Consider the following 15,512-nt stretch of genomic DNA (forward strand, 5'->3'; position numbering starts at 1 on the left):
GCACCACACCCACTCCCTCTAAAAGTTTTGCTATTAAAATCACATCACTGGGGGATGGGGAAGGACAGGGAAGAGGCTAACAATGGTACCAACTTGACTGTAGTCAACTGAGTAGAAAACTAATTAATAAAAATTTTTTTTAAATCCCATCACTAGGACTGGAGAAATGGCTTAGTGGTTAAAGTACTTGCCTGGGAAACCTAAGGACCTAAGTTCAATTCCCCAGGTCCCTCATAAAGCAAATGCACATGGTGAAGCATGCATTTGCAGTGGCAGGAGGCCCGGGCACGCCCATTCTTTGTCGCTATTTGTTCTCTTTGACTGTCTTTCCCTACTTGCAATTAAATAAAAATGTTTTTTTTTTTTTTAATTCTGTGCTGACCAATTCTGCTATGTCTTCTGGCATGATAGTTTCAAAAATCAAGTTGAGCAGGTCAGGTAACAATTTGTACTCACACCTACTATTTCACAACCATGAGCTCACTCACTTTCATTAAAATAACAAGCCATATGTAGAGAGTCTCACAGTGGTGACTCATAGTTGTCTTTGGCTGGTGACTGGCTTTTTTTTTGTTGGTTTTTTTTTTTGTTTTGTTTTTCCAAGTAGGGTCTCACTATAGCCCTGGCTGACATGGAATTCACTCTGAATTCTCAGGGTGTCCTCAAACTCACAGGAATCCTCCTACCTCTGCCTCCTGAGTGCTGGGATTAAAGGTGTGTGCAACCACACCCTGCTAAATTTTTTTTCTTTTTTTTTTTGAGAGTGACAGATTGAGAGCAAAAGAGGCAGACAGAGAAAGAAAATGGGCACCCCAGGGCCTCCAGCCACTGCAAATGAACTCCAGATGCATGTGCCACCTTGTGCTTCTGGTTTACATGGGTACTAGGAAATCGAACCTGGGTCCTTAAGCTTCACAGGCAAGCACCTTAACCACTAAGCTGTCTCTCCAGCCTTTTTTTGTCTGTTTGTTTGTTTGTTTGTTTGTTTGTTTGTTTGTCTTGTTTTTTCGAGGTAGGGTCTCACTCTAACCCAGGCTGACTGGAATTCACTATGTAGTCTCAGGGTGGCCTCGAACTCATGGCGATCCTCCTACCTCTGCCTAGGGAGTGCTGGGATTAAAGGCGTGCGCCATCATGCCTGGCTTCCAGCCCTCTTTTTAAAAATTGTTTGTATTTATTTATTTGTAAGTAGAGAGAGATAGAGAGAAGAAAAGACAGAGAGAATAGGTGCACCAGGGCCTCCACCCACTGCAAAAATGAACTGCACATGCATATGCACTTTGTGAATCTCAGCCCTACTTTTTTTGTTTGTTTGTTTTCTGAGGTAGGGTCTCATTCTGGTCCAGGCTGACCTGGAATTAACTATGTAGTCTCAGGGTGGCCTCAAACTCATGGCGATCCTCCTACCTCTGCCTCCCGAGTGCTGGGATTAAAGACATGCACCACCAAGCCCAGCCTTTTTTTTTAATTGTTTAATCTTCATCTGGGTTGGCATAGTGTCCTTTATTTATTTATTTATTTATTTAAAATGAGAGAGAGAGAAGGAGAGAGAGTCAAAAAAAAAAAAAAAAAGAAAAGAAAAAAGAGAGAAGGGGCACACTAGGGTTTCCAGCTGCTGCAAATGGGTTTCAGATGTATGCACCACCTTGTGCATCTGGTTTACTTGGGTTCTGGGGAATTGAACCTGGGTCCTTTGGGTTTGTAGGTAGCACCTTAACAGCTAAGTCATCTTTCAATCCCCCCGCTTTTTTTTTTTTTTTTTTGTATTTTCAAGGTAGGGTTTCACTCTAGCCCAGGCTGACTTGGAACTCACTATGTAGTCTCAGAGTGGCCTCGAACTCACGGTGATCCTTCTACCCCAGCCTCCCAAATGTTGGGATTAAAGGCATGCGCCACCATGCCTGGCTAACCTGTATGTTTTAATTTATTATTTCTCTCATGATGCTGGGAATTGGACCTAAGGTATTATGCAAACTAGTCAAGTGCTGTTGGCTGAGCTGTTTCCCCAGTTCTCTTTCTTTTCTTTTTTTAAAATTTTTTTGGTATCCCCATACCTGATTTTTTTTTGTTCATTTACTTATTTATTCGAGAGTGACAGAGAGAGAGAAAGAGACAGAGATAGACAGATAGATCAAGAGAGAGAGAATATGGGTGTGCCAGGGCCTCCAGCCATTGCTAACGAACTCCAGACGCATGTGCCCCCTTGTGCATGTGGCTAAGGTGGGTCGTGGGGAATCGAACCTCGAACTGGGGTTCTTAGGCTTCATAGGCAAGCACTTAACTGCTACGACATCTCTCCAGCCCTCTTTCTTCTTTTATTTTGAGACAGGGTGTGGTGGTTTGATTCAGGTGTTCCCCCATAAACTTAGGTGTTCTGGATGCTAGTTTCCCCAGTTGATGGCAATTGGAAATTAAAGCCTCCTGGAAGTGGTAGATTGTTGGGGGAGGGCTTATGGGTGTTATAGCCAGTTTCCCATTTGCCAGTCATTGGCACCCTCTCCTGTTGCTATTGTCCACCTTATGTTGGCCAGGGGGTGATGTCCACCCTCTGCTCATGCCATCGTTTTCCCCTGCCATCATGGAGCTTCCCCTCAAGCCTGTAAGCCAAAATAAACCTCTTTTTCCCAGAAGCTGCTCTTGGTTAGGTGATTTCTACCAGCAATGTGAGCCTGACTGCAACACAGGGTCTTTCTAAGTTCACATTGGCCTTGAACATACTCTCTGGTCCAAGCAGGCTTTGACTTGCAATCCTCCTGTGTCAGCCCGCGACATAGCTGGGGATAGAGGTCTGCATCAAGGCCCGGGGAGTTGGCGGGCTTTATTTATTTATTGGTTTTTTGAGATAGGGTCTCACCCTAGCCCAGGTTGGCTTGGAATTCACTCTATGGTCTCAGGGTGGCCTCGAACACACGGCAGTCCTCCTTCCTCTCCATGTGTGCAAGCCATCTCCAGACACATGTACCACCTTGTGCACCTGGCTTATGTGGTCCTGGGGAATGGAACCTGGATCCCTTGGCTTTGCAGGCAAAGCACCTTAACCACTAAGATGTGCCTTTCCAGCCCCTTTCCTGCTTTTACTTCTGCTTGCTATCTCCCTAATAAATTTACTCGTTTCCAAAGCGAAAGCATGGCTAGCGTGGATCACTCTTTTCACCACAAGCACGTCTGCCCTCTAGCATGCCGCATTGCTCATGCATGGGACTCACACATATACTGCAGGAGCTTTGGGTTTTAGCCACCACATTAGACGACAAAGTCAGTCTATCCCTACCACCCTGTCCTGCCCTGAGTCCTGGCACCTAACTCACTACCACAGCTCCCGTGGTTAATGTCTATTTGTCCAGGGAAGAAGTGAATATATGCCACATTGTAGACTCAGTTTAGGGAAATAGTTGTTTTTGCTGATTAACACAATCCTAGGATTCTCCTTTTATCCTCACCTGCGTTTATGACGGCTTCTCTAGGATTTTGGCCTTTTGCAAAATCAGCCATTCTAGGGATGGGGAGCTGGCTCAGAGGTTAAAGGCACTTGCTTGCAAAGCCTGATGGCCCAGGTTTGCTTCAGGGTAACCACATAAAGCCAGAATACAAAGTGATGCATGTGTCTGGAGTTTGTTTGCAGTGGCAGGAGGACATGGTGCACCCATGTTCTCTCCTTTTCTCTCCTTCTCAAATAATAAATAATTATTTTAAATCAGGCATCTTGAAAAATGATAACCATGAAAAATAATAAACAGTGAGGCTGGTTGTGCTGGCGCACGCCTTTAATCCCAGCACTCAGAAGGCAGAGGTAGGAGGATCGTCGTGAGTTCAAGGCAACCCTGAGACTACATAGTGAATTCCAAGTCAGCCTGGGATAAAATGAGACTTTAACTCAAAAAACTAAAAAATTAAATAAATAAATAAACAGTAGTTGCTTAAAAAAAAAAAAAAAAACTGCCAGAACTGCACATGGTAGCACATGCCTTTAATCCCAGCACTTGGGAGGTAGAGGTAGGAGGATCACAATGAGTTTGAGCCACCCTGAGACTACACTACAGAGTGAGTTCCAGGTCAGCCTGGCCTAGTGAGGCCCTACTTCCAAAAAAAAAACCCACAAATAACAACTGCCGGGCATGGTGGCACTTGCCTTTAATCTCAGCACTCAGCATAAACAGAGGTAGGAGGATTGTGTTGAGTTTGAGGCCAGCCTGAGACTACATAGTGAATTCCAGTTCAGCCTGGGCTAGAGTGAGACCCTACTTCAAAAAACCAAGAAAGAGGCTGGAAAGATGGCTTAGCAGTTAAGGCGCTTGCTACTCTCCAGGTCCTACTAAGCCAGATGCACAATGACGCACGCATGCCGGGTCGCACATGCAAACAAGGGGGCACATGTCGAGTTTGATCACGGTGGCTGAAGGCCCTGGCACACCAATTCTCTCTCTCTCTCCTTTCTCTCTGACTCAAAAAAAAAAAAAAAAAACACAAAAAACAAACCACAGGCTAGGCATGGGGGCACATGTGTTTTATCTCAGGACTCAGGAAGCAGAGGTAGGAGACTTACTATGAATGAATTCCAGGTCAGCCTTGGCTAAAGGCAGACCCTACTTTGAAAAACAAAAACAAACAAACAAAAAAAGCAGCAGCCATCTCTCATCATAGCTCTAAGTATGTTATGTTATTTTATTGATTTTTAATTTTTTTAAAAATTATTTATTTATTTGAGAGACAGAAAAAAGAGAAAGGGGTAGAGACAGAGAATGGGCATGACATGGCCTCCAGCCACTGCCGTCAAACTCTAGACACATGTGCTACCTTGTGCATCTGGCTTTATGTGGGTACTGGGGAATCAAACTCAGGTCCTTGGGCTTTGCAGGCAAGTGCCTTTATTGCTGAGTCGTCTCTCCAGTTCTATATATATATATATATATATATATATATATTTTTTTTTTTTTTTTTTTAGTTGAAAAGATGTCCTTATAGCTGTTACTGGTCTCTACTTCAGGTAATCTAGGACCTCTAAACGTGCAGTGTGAGGAATAAGTATTTCTGAAGGCACGCAGAGCTGAACTATTAACAAAAAACAAACAAAAAAGCCCCTTTGGTGGTGTCTACTTTGGTAAACAAATTAATGGGTTAAACTGATAAAGTAACTGGATGTCCTGGCTTAGCTGCCACAGTCCTCAGCTCTTCTTTTTTGTCCCGGCGAAACTGTTCCAGATTCCATTTGAGATTAAATGTCCTGAAAGCTCTTACAACCTATAAACAAGGAGGCTTGTCACCAAGTAGGGTTAGTAGCTAGGAAGCTTTAGGATGGTTAGACCAAACACACTTTAATGTGGGGGAAATAGCAAGGTACAATTTTTTCTCTAGAAACTCACAAAATGGGTGTGAGACTAGAGGTTTAATTCCAAGGGGCAGAAGCAGTGTATTGAGAATATTAAAACACAAGATCCCAGTAGAGCCAGAAATCTGGTATGTCATTGCAAGTAAAAGACAAAAATAAATAAATGTATTTAGCCTTTTTATACCACACCACAGCACAAGAATTATGCTGCAGGTTTAGTACAATTTTATTTTATTTTTTGGTGTTTTGAGGTAGGGTCTCATTCCAGCCCAGGCTGACCTGGAATTCACTATGTAGTCACAGGCTAGCTTCCACGGCAATCCTCCTCTCTCTGCCTTATGAGTGCTGGGATTAAAGGCATACACCACCACACCTAGCTAGGCTGAGAGTTTTAAAGTGTATTTTTTATTTGAGACAGAGAAAGAGGGGGAGATGGGGAGAGAGACAGGCATACCAGAGCCTTCTGCCACTGTAAATGAACTCCAGACACATGAGCTACTTTGGGCATCTGGCATTACATGTATACCGGGGAATTGAACCTGGATTATCAGGCTTTGTGAGCAAGTACCTTTAACCACTGAGCTATCTCTCCAGCCCTAAAATGTACTTTTAAAATTATTATTGTTTTTTTTTGGAGGCACACCAGGGACCACTACAAATGAACTCCAGACCTTGTACATCTGGCATTATGTGGGTACTAGGGAATCAAACTTGACTCCTTAAGCTTTGTGGGCATGCACCTTAGCCACTGAATCATCTCTATAGGGCCCCTCCTTTTTCTTTTTCTTTTTCTTTTTCTCTTTCTTTCTTTTCTTTTTTTTTGAGGTAGGATGGCACTCCAGCACAGGCTAACCTGGAATTTACTATGTAGTCTTAAGGTGGTCTCAAATTCAAGGCAATCCTCCTACCTTTCTGCTCCCCTGTGCTGGGATTAAAGGCATATGCCACTATGCCTGTCCCCCATTTTTTTTTTTTTTTTTACAAATTTGTTCCATGTATATATATTATTAGAGACAGAGAGAGGGAGAGAGAGAAAGAGAATGGGAGGCCAGGGCCTCTAGCCACTGCAGATGAACTCCACGCACATGCACTACCATGTGCATCTGGCTTATGTGGGACCTGGGTCCTTCAGCTTCGCAGTTAAGCACCTTAACTGCTAAGCCCATCTCTCCCTCTCTTTTTTTTGAAAATATTATTTATTTATTTATTTATTTGAGAAAGAGGGAGGGGGGGGAGAATGGGCGTACCAGGGCCTCCAGCCACTGCAAATGAATTCCAGATGCATGCACCACCTTATGCTCTGGCTTATGTGGGTTCTGGAGAATTGAACTGGGATCCTTTGGCTTTGCAGGCAAATGCCTTAACTAGGCCATCTCTCCAGACCCTCCATCTATTTTTTTATAATTTATTTATTTATTTGTTTGTTTGACACATATATATATGTGTGTGTGTGTGTGTATGTATGTATAAATATGTACAATATATACATATATGTATATATACATATACATATACATATATATATATATATATGCATATATATAGAGACAGAGAGAGAGAGAATGGGTGTGCCAGGGCCACCAGCCACTGCAAAGGAACTCCAGATGCATGTGGCACCTTGTGCATCTGGTTTATGTGGGAACTGGGGAATTAAACCTGGATCCTCAGGCTTTGCAGACAAGCACCTTGACCACTAAGCAATCTCTCCATCCTGCATCCCCAATTTTTAATATTTATTAAAAAATTTGGGCTGGGGGGGATTGCTCAGTGGTTGAAGGTGTTTGATTGCAAAGCCTGATAGCTTGGGTTCAGTTCTCCAATACCCACGTAAAGCCAGATGCACCAAGTGGTGCATATGTCTAGAAATCATCTGCAATGGCAAGAGTCCTTGTTGCTCCCCCACACACTCTCTGTAATAAATGCCGGCTGTGGTGGCACATGCTTTAATCCCCAGCACTAGGGAGGCAGAGGTAGGGAGGCAGAGGTAGGAGGATTGCCATGAGTTTGAGGCCACCCTGAAACTACACAGTGAATTCAAGATCAGCCTGGGCCAGAGTGAGACCCTACCTCGAAAAACCAAAAGAATAAAATAAATAAATAAATAATGGCTGGGCATGGTTTACCACTATTAAAAAAAAAAAAATCATTCCTTCCTTCTACATGACTATGGAGCTGTTTGCTGCCTGCCTGTGGGGATTGAAGACTGGCGTGGACTGAAGGCCAGTGTCAATTGAAGAGCCAGGTGGATTGAAGACCAGCAGCTCTCCAGGAAACCTCGAGGCCTTCTGTGCTGGGTTGGGACTGCTGAGGCATCTGGTCACGTGGACTGAGCAGCTGCCAGGTTCCTTGATTCTCAGGTCTGCAAGTACCATTGGACTACTGTAAACTAATCCAATATATAAAATCTAATAAATTGAGCTGGGCATGGTGTTGCACAACTTTAATCCCAGCTCTCAGGGAGGGCAGAAGTAGGTGGATCGCCTAAGTTTGAGGCCCCCTGAGACGACATAGTGAATTCCAGGTCAGCCTGGGCTAGAATGAGACCCTACCTTGAAACACACACACACACACACACACACACACACACACACACACAGAAGAGAGAGAGAGAGAGAGAGAGAGAGAGAGAGGGAGAGAGAGTGAGTGAATGAGAACTATAGTGGTTTGAATGTAAAAAGTTCCCCATAGCCTCACATATTTGTGATTAAGCCTTAAATTTAAGCCCCAGCTGGTGGATTTGAAAGGGAGAAAACATTTCAGAATGAGAAAATAGCATAAAAACAGAGGCAAAAAAGGGGGAAGCAGTACTTGGAATCCCGAGGTCATTTTTGCAGTAACATGCAATAATTTGTAGGGTATATTGGCAGGGAATAGAGTTGTGGCAGAATGTGTAGACTCTTGGTAGCTCTCATGAGGGGTAAGCCTCACACAGTTAACAATGGGGACTCTGTATTAGCATTCGCTAGTTTAGGCTACAAGCAACAATTGTGCCTAACTGAAGTAAAAAGTGGACTGGAGATATGGTTTAGTGATTAAGGCACTTGCCTGCAAAGACTAACAACGTAAGTTAGATTCCCTAGTGCCCACATAAAGTCAGATGCACAAAGTAGCTCACACATCTGGAGTTCGTTTGCAGTGGCTGGATGCCATGGTGCACCTATTTCCTGTGTCTCTCCTCTCTCTCCCTCTGCTTGAATTTTAATACGGAAGAGATTTTTTTCTTTTTCCAGGTAGGGTCTCACTCTAGCCCAGGCTGACCTGAAATTCACTATGGAGTCTCAGGGTGGCCTCGGGCTCACAGGCATCCTTCTGCCTCTGCCTCCCGAGTGCTGGCATTAAAGGCGTGCGCCACCACACCTGGCTTGAGATTTAAAAAAAAATTATTAATTTCTTTTTTTAAGATTGGCAGTTAGAAGAGAAGAGTGAAAAGACTGAGCAGTTCGTTGGACAGCATACATAATGCGGTGAGTAGGCCAGGAACCCACAGGACCTGGGGAGTCTCCGTGGGATGCACGGATCGACCATCTCGCTCCAACTCCGCGTCCATGGCCACAACCTTACACCTGCGCGCCTGCGAGGGGCTGCTCCCAGCCAAGTCTGCGTGACCTGGTGTGTGTTTGCGCTGGTGCTACCTGGGCTTAGATGGCTTCGTGGTTAAAGACCCACGTCAGCCAGATGCACATGGGGGCGAGTGCATCTGGAGCTCGTTTGCAGTGGCTGGAGACCATGGCACGCCCATTCTCTCCCTCTCTCTTTTTCTAATAAATACATTTTTTAAAAAGTTAAAAAAAAAAAAAAAGATGTGGAGGTCGGGCGTGGTGGCGCACGCCTTTAATCCCAGCCCTCGGGAGGCAGAGGTAGGAGGGTCGCCGTGAGTTCGAGTCCAGCCTGAGACTACATAGTGAATTGCAGGTCAGCCTGAGCCAGAGTGAGACCCTCCCTCGAAATAAAAAACAAAAGGAAAAAAAAAGACGTGGAACCGTGGAAGTGACTCTGTGCTTGGGGGGGGGTCTCGCGTTACGTCGCACGCACACTCATGACGGGGTCGGGCACCAAAGCTGCCTACTGCGGGCCCCTCCGGAGCCCCCGGGGTCAGCAGAGCCCAGGGGCGGAACTGCGGGTGCGGAACTGCCGTTCCCGGGGGAAGGGGGATGAGAAGGGATTCCACACATGCGCACAACATGCCCAGGGCAACAAAAGACGGCGGCGTGCGTGCGTGTGCGCGTACGCGCGCGCGCGCCGGAGAAAGTACACGGGCGTGCGTGCGCGGGCACGGCTAGACGCTGCCCGGCGGCTGAAGGGAAGGGACCCAGCGAGCCAGGGCGAGAGCGGGCGAGGGAGGGGCGGTAGCCAGCGACCGCTGGAGGCGGAGGAGGAGGGGTGGTGCTCCGGGCCGGGCAGGGAGAAAGGGGCGGGTCCGGGGAGCCGCGCGTGCCGGTGCAGCGCTCCGGGGGACCCGTGGCGGGCGGGCGGTCCTCGCCGACGCAGCGGCCGTCGTCGCCCGGTGTCCGACGGGGGCCGCGGGAGGCGGGTTATGGCGGCGGCGGCAGCGGGAGCTGTGAATGAGTTCTCCGGCCGGACGACGGAAGAAGAAAGGCTCCGGCGGCCCCAGCAGCCCGGTGCCGGCCAGGCCTCCGCCCCCCGCGCCGGCGCCCGCCCCTCCCGCCGCGGGGCCGTCCCCTCGGGCCGGGTCGCCGCCGCCTCCGCCTCCGCCTAAGCGGAGCCCGTCCTCCTCCTCTTCCGCCTCTCCCTGCTCGCGGTCCCCGCTGCGGCTCGGCTTCGCCCTGCTGCGCCTGGCCGCCCTCCACCTGGGGCTCCTCTTCGTGTGGCTCTGCCAGCGCCTCTCCCGCGCCCTCATGGCCGCCAAGAGGAGCTCCGGGCCCCCGCCGGCGCCCGCCTCGCCCTCGGCGCCGGGGCCCGTGCCGGCCGGCGAGGCGGACAGCGTGCGCGCCTTCCACAAGCAGGCCTTCGAGTACATCTCGGTGGCCCTGCGCATCGACGAGGACGACAAAGGTACGGGGCCCGGGCCGGGGCCGGGGGCGGGGGTCCAGGCCGTGCACCCCCGAGTCCGCGTCCCCGCGTGTCACACCCGCCCCCGCGCGCCAGCCTTGCCTTCCCCGCGCTCTTGGACGCCGCCCAAGTTCGGGGAGACGTCCAGCCGCGCTGGTGACAGTGACAGTTGGCCTCGAGTTGACCACTCCGGGGCTGTCCTCCAACGCCGCCGGACAGTGTGCGGCTTTTTCTCCGAGCCAGGCTTTCCCAAAGGCTTGATACCGAAGACGCTGAGCCTCGTTAGGCTTAATGAAAGCGGAGTACTGTAGTGCCTGGAAGAAAAGAAAGAAAGAAAAAACAAAACAAAAAACAGATGGTGACTTTATTTTGAAAGGAGTGGCTGGGTGTACCGCTGATTTTGGCTGATCTTAAAACTTTGGTGAATTTTTGTCCCCCTCCCCCCCCCCCCCGAGGTAGAGTGTCACTCTGGCCCAGGCTGACCTGGAATTCACTTTGTAGTCTCAGGGTGGCCTTGAACTCTCGGCGATCCTCCTGCCTCTGCCTCCTGAGTGCTGGGATTAAAGGCGAGTGCCACCACGCCCGGCGTTGGTCAGTTATTTTAACACTGTAATGACTACTGAGTATTACTTTTTAAGAAGTTGTATCTTACCCCTGGTTGCTTTGGCTGTAATTAGACCATTATTCCAGGCCAGCCTCTAAATTTCTAAATTGTTACATGAAAGCGTTAGATAAGCATGCATGTTAGTGTGCAGTGAAACTTAAAGACAAAGAGATCTCTCAAGAAAGGCAAAAATACTACATCTTTAAGGTCTTTTTTAGCCTTTCCTTGTGCCAGGCATTGTGCTATTGGCTGTGCATGTGTTACTAAATCCTCACAATAAATTTGTGACAGGGAAGTACTATTGGTATCAGCATTTTACAGATAAACTGGTGCTTAGATGATGAAAGTAGATATGCCAAATTTATGCTTATAGGCTAATCTAAAATATCTGCGAGCCGGGAGGATCCCTGTCACTTCCAGGTCAACCTGGATCTACAGAGAGTGAGACACCACCTCAAAAAAAAAAAAAAAAAATTGAAAGGACCCAGGTATGGTGGTGAGTTCGAGGCCACCCTGAGACTACGTAGTGAATTCCAGGTCAGCCTGGGCTAGAGGCTTAGTGGTTAAGGCATTTGCCTGCAAAGCGGAAGGACCTAGGTTCCATTCTCCGGGGCCCACGTTAGCCAGATACACAAGGAGGCGCAAGTGTTTGGAGTTCGTTTGCAGTGGCTGGAGGCCCTGGCGTACCCATTCTCTTTCCCTCTTTCTCTGTCAAATAAATAAATAAAATATTTTTAAAAAAACACCAAACAACAAAAATCTGTGGAGGGACGGGAGAGATGGCTCAGCTGTTGAAGGCATTTGCTTATAAAGTTTGACTACCCCCGTCTACTGAGGTTCATTTCCCCAGCACCCCTGCATATGTGTCTTAAATTTAAAAAAAAAAAAAGTAACAACAACAAAAAAAAAAACCTGTGGAAAATAAGTAAAGTTAGAAACTTACTTTTTCTATTCTTTATTTTCAAGCAGAAAGACAGAGAAAAAGTACGGGTGCACCAGGACCTCTAGGCCATTGCAAGCGAACTCTAGATGCATGTGCCACTTTGTGCTTCTGGCTTTACATGGGTACTGGGGAACTGAACCTGTGTTTTTTTCAGGCAAGCACCTTAACTGCTGAACCATCTTTCTACTTCTTACATTTTTTGTTGTTTTTGTTTTTCTGGGGTAGGGTCTTGCTCTAGCCCAGCCTGACCTGGAATTCACTATGTAGTAATCATTCAGGGTGTCCTTGAATCCATGGTGATCCTCCTGCCTCTGCCTCTGCCTCTGCCTCTAGGGTACTGGGATTAAAGGCATGTGCCATCATGCCCAGTATAAAATATATTTTTTATTTACTTTCAAGCAGTAAGTGATAAGAGAGAGACACACTGAGACAATTGGCATGCCAGAGCCTCCAGCTACTGCAAACAAACTCCAGACACTTGTACCATCTTGTGCATCTGGCTTTACATGGGTACTGGGGAATTGAACCTGGGTCCTTTAGCTTTGCTGGCAAGCACCTTCACTGCTGAGCCATCACTCAGCCCCTAAATCTAATTTTTTAAAAATTTGTTTTGTTTTTGTTTTTTGAGGTAGGGTCACACTCTAGCTCAAGCTGACCTGGAATTCACTATGTAGTCTCAGGGTGGCCTCAAACTCATGGCGATCCTCCTACATCTGCCTCCCAAGTGCTGGGATTAAAGGTGTGAACCACCACGCCCGGCTCCTAAATCTCATTTTATTAAAATTGTGCATGAATGTGCTTTGCATGGTGACTTTATAAAAAATTTATTTATTAGAGAGAGAGAGAGAGAGATTGAGAATGGTTGTGCCAGGGCTTCTAGCCATTGCAAATGAATTCCAGATACATGCCCCAGCTTGTGTCTATGGCTTTACATGGGTCCTGCGGAATCAAACCCGGATCTTATGGCTTTGCAGGCAAGTGCCTTAACTGCTAAGCCATCTCTCCAGCCCTGCATGGTGACTTTCTGTTTTTGTTTTGTTTTTGGTTTTTTGGTTTTTCGAGGTAGGGTCTCACTCTGGCCCAGGCTGACCTGGAATTCACTATGTACTCTCAGGGTTGCCTTGAACTCATAGCAATCCTCCTACCTCTGCCTCCCGAGTGCTGGGATTAAAGGCGTGTGCCCCACGCCCAGCTGCATGGTGACTTTTTAAAAAATATTTTATTTTATAAGAGAAGATGTGAGATACAGACAGAGAATGGGTGTGCACTAGGGCCTCCAGCCACTGCAAAGGAACTCCAGACACATGCGCTACATTGTGTATCTGGCTTTATGTGGGTCCTGGGGAATAGAACCTGAATGCTTTGGCTTTGCAGGCATGCACCTGAACCTCAGTCCATCTCTCTATCCTGAACTACTTCTTTCCAACTAGCCCCCTCCCTCCCCCTCCCCCTCCCTCCCTCTTTCTCTCTCTCTCTCTGACGTGTGAGAGTATTGAGAGAGAAGAGGAGGGAGGATTGGAATGCCAGTGTCTCCAGCCATTGCAGTTGAACTTTAGACACGTGCACCCCCTTGTGTGCATGTGCAACCTTGCGCAGTTGCATCATTGTGTCCGGCTTACGTGGGACCTGGAGACTTGAACATGAGTCTTTAGGTTAAACGCTAAGCTGTCTCTCCAGCCCCCAGTCTCTTCTATTTTGATGTCATCTTTTTTTTTTTTTTCAGACCCACTATGCAGGTCCTGTGTAGGTAGCATCAGCCACTGTGAGGTCATGAACATCAAGGCTACTTTGTGTCTAGAAGACAGTATTATAAACAGTTCTTCCTTTCCTTTGGCTCCCACATTCTTTCTGCAACCTCTTCCAAAATGGTCCCTGAGCACTGGAAGGTGTGATAGGATGTCTCAGTGCTGAATACTCCACTGTCACTTGTCAGCATTTTAATGGGTTTTGAGTCTCCTCGGTGGTCATCACCACCAGAATATAAAAGCCTCTCTTGCCAAAAATGAGATTTGGGCATTTTTTGGGCAGTATATCAATTTAGATTTAGTCATAGCTTCCCCTAGAGCTTATGACCTTCCCAGCAATATGTTTTTGACTAGATTTTCAGTATCAGGCATCAATTCCCTCTAACAGAGTAGGCCTCAAATTCAAATCAGAGAAAAGTTGGTTTCCTGCATAACAGACATGCCAACGTTGGTACCACTTGATACATTTGACCTGGCTAGTCAGCTGTAAAGCTTGCAGTGTCCACTGCAAGGTGAGACCACTGATGACTTTTCTCCTCCCAAAGGCTATGTATGTGCTGCATAGCTCTTTCCATCATCTTGACAGCCATTTCTTTTGAGGGGGGGGCCTTCCAGCTCCAGCTTGATTTTATTTTTTAATATTTTACTTATTTATTTGAGAGAGAGAAGGAGGGAGAGAATGGGCATATTAGGGCATCCAGCCACTGCAAATGAACTCCAGATGTGCCATGTGAATCTGTCTTACGTAGATCCTGGGGAATTGAACCTCGGTCCTTTGGCTTTGCAGGCAAGTGCCTTAACCATTAAGCTATCTCGCCAGGCATCCAGCTTGATTGCTTAGTGTCCTACTTGCACCACTTTTTGTGTCAGGTTTACATGGTTGGTTTGGCCAATTGGGAATTGAACCTGTGCCACAAGACTTTACAAGTAAACACCTTTAACCTGTCAAGCTGTAGTCCTAGGTTCCTTACTCTTTTATACCAGTTTTCTCCATTTTTTAAAAAAAAATTATTATTTATTTGAGAGCCACAGACACAGAGAGAAAGACAGATAGAGGGAGAGAGAGAGAATGGGCGCGCCAGGGCCTCCAGCCTCTGCAAACAAACTCCAGACGCGTGCGCCCTCTTGTGCATCTGGCTAACGTGGGATCTGGGGAACCGAGCCTCGAACTGGGGTCCTTAGGCTTCACAGGCAAGCGCTTAACCGCTAAGCCATCTCTCCAGCCCATCCATTTTTGTCCTATTAGTATTCCTGCCAAACCAGTGAAGGCATTACTGTACTGTACTGATACAGTCTGTGTGTGTGTGTGTGTGTGTGTGCGCGTGTGTATGTGCCCTGGTAGGCCTGCGGAGGTCAGAGGATGATTTCCAGGTTTCTGAGCTTCACCTTCTTTGAGACAGGCAAACAAACTGTCAGACTGCAAAAGAGTGAAGCGGAGCAGCAGACTAACTGGCCAGCCAGCTTGGGAATGTGCTGCCTCTACCTGCTATCATCGTAGTGGCTCAGGCCACTTTGCATCCAGTTTCAAGTGGGCTCTGGAACCTGTAGGCTTGATAAGCAAGCATTTTTTTTTTTTAAGTACGCTCTCACTTCTCGTCCAGGCCGACCTGGAATTCACTCTGTATTCTCAGAGTGGCCTCAAACTCTCTTGTTTGCAGTAGCAAGAGACCTTGTCTTATGGGATATAGAACACATAAACCTCGAACTTCCCAATCTCTTGGCTCCATCTTCCATTTTTAAAGCCATGTCGGGATTACAGATACATATACCATTTTGCATCTGGCTTTGCATTCATGGTAGGGAATTGAACCCGAGTAGGCAGGCGCTTGCAAGTAAGTGCCTTTAAGTGCTTACCCTCGCCTCAGCCTCTTATTTTTTGTATCA

General features: G+C 47.1%; 1 protein-coding gene across 5 annotated transcripts in view; it reads left to right on the forward strand.

The window, feature by feature from the left end:
- Positions 1-9,869: 9,869 nt before the first annotated feature.
- Spast (spastin) overlaps positions 9,870-15,512 on the forward strand; it is a 51,989-nt gene continuing 46,346 nt past the window's right edge. For all 5 annotated transcript variants that reach the window (XM_045150123.1, XM_045150125.1, XM_045150124.1 and 2 more), the window contains exon 1: positions 9,870-10,339. In XM_045150123.1, the coding sequence (XP_045006058.1) occupies positions 9,889-10,339 (451 nt within the window). In that variant the 5' untranslated portion in view covers positions 9,870-9,888. The remainder of the gene's footprint in view (positions 10,340-15,512) is intronic.

Source organism: Jaculus jaculus, chromosome 5, assembly GCF_020740685.1.
Source record: "Jaculus jaculus isolate mJacJac1 chromosome 5, mJacJac1.mat.Y.cur, whole genome shotgun sequence".
Classification (NCBI taxonomy): domain Eukaryota; kingdom Metazoa; phylum Chordata; class Mammalia; order Rodentia; family Dipodidae; genus Jaculus; species Jaculus jaculus.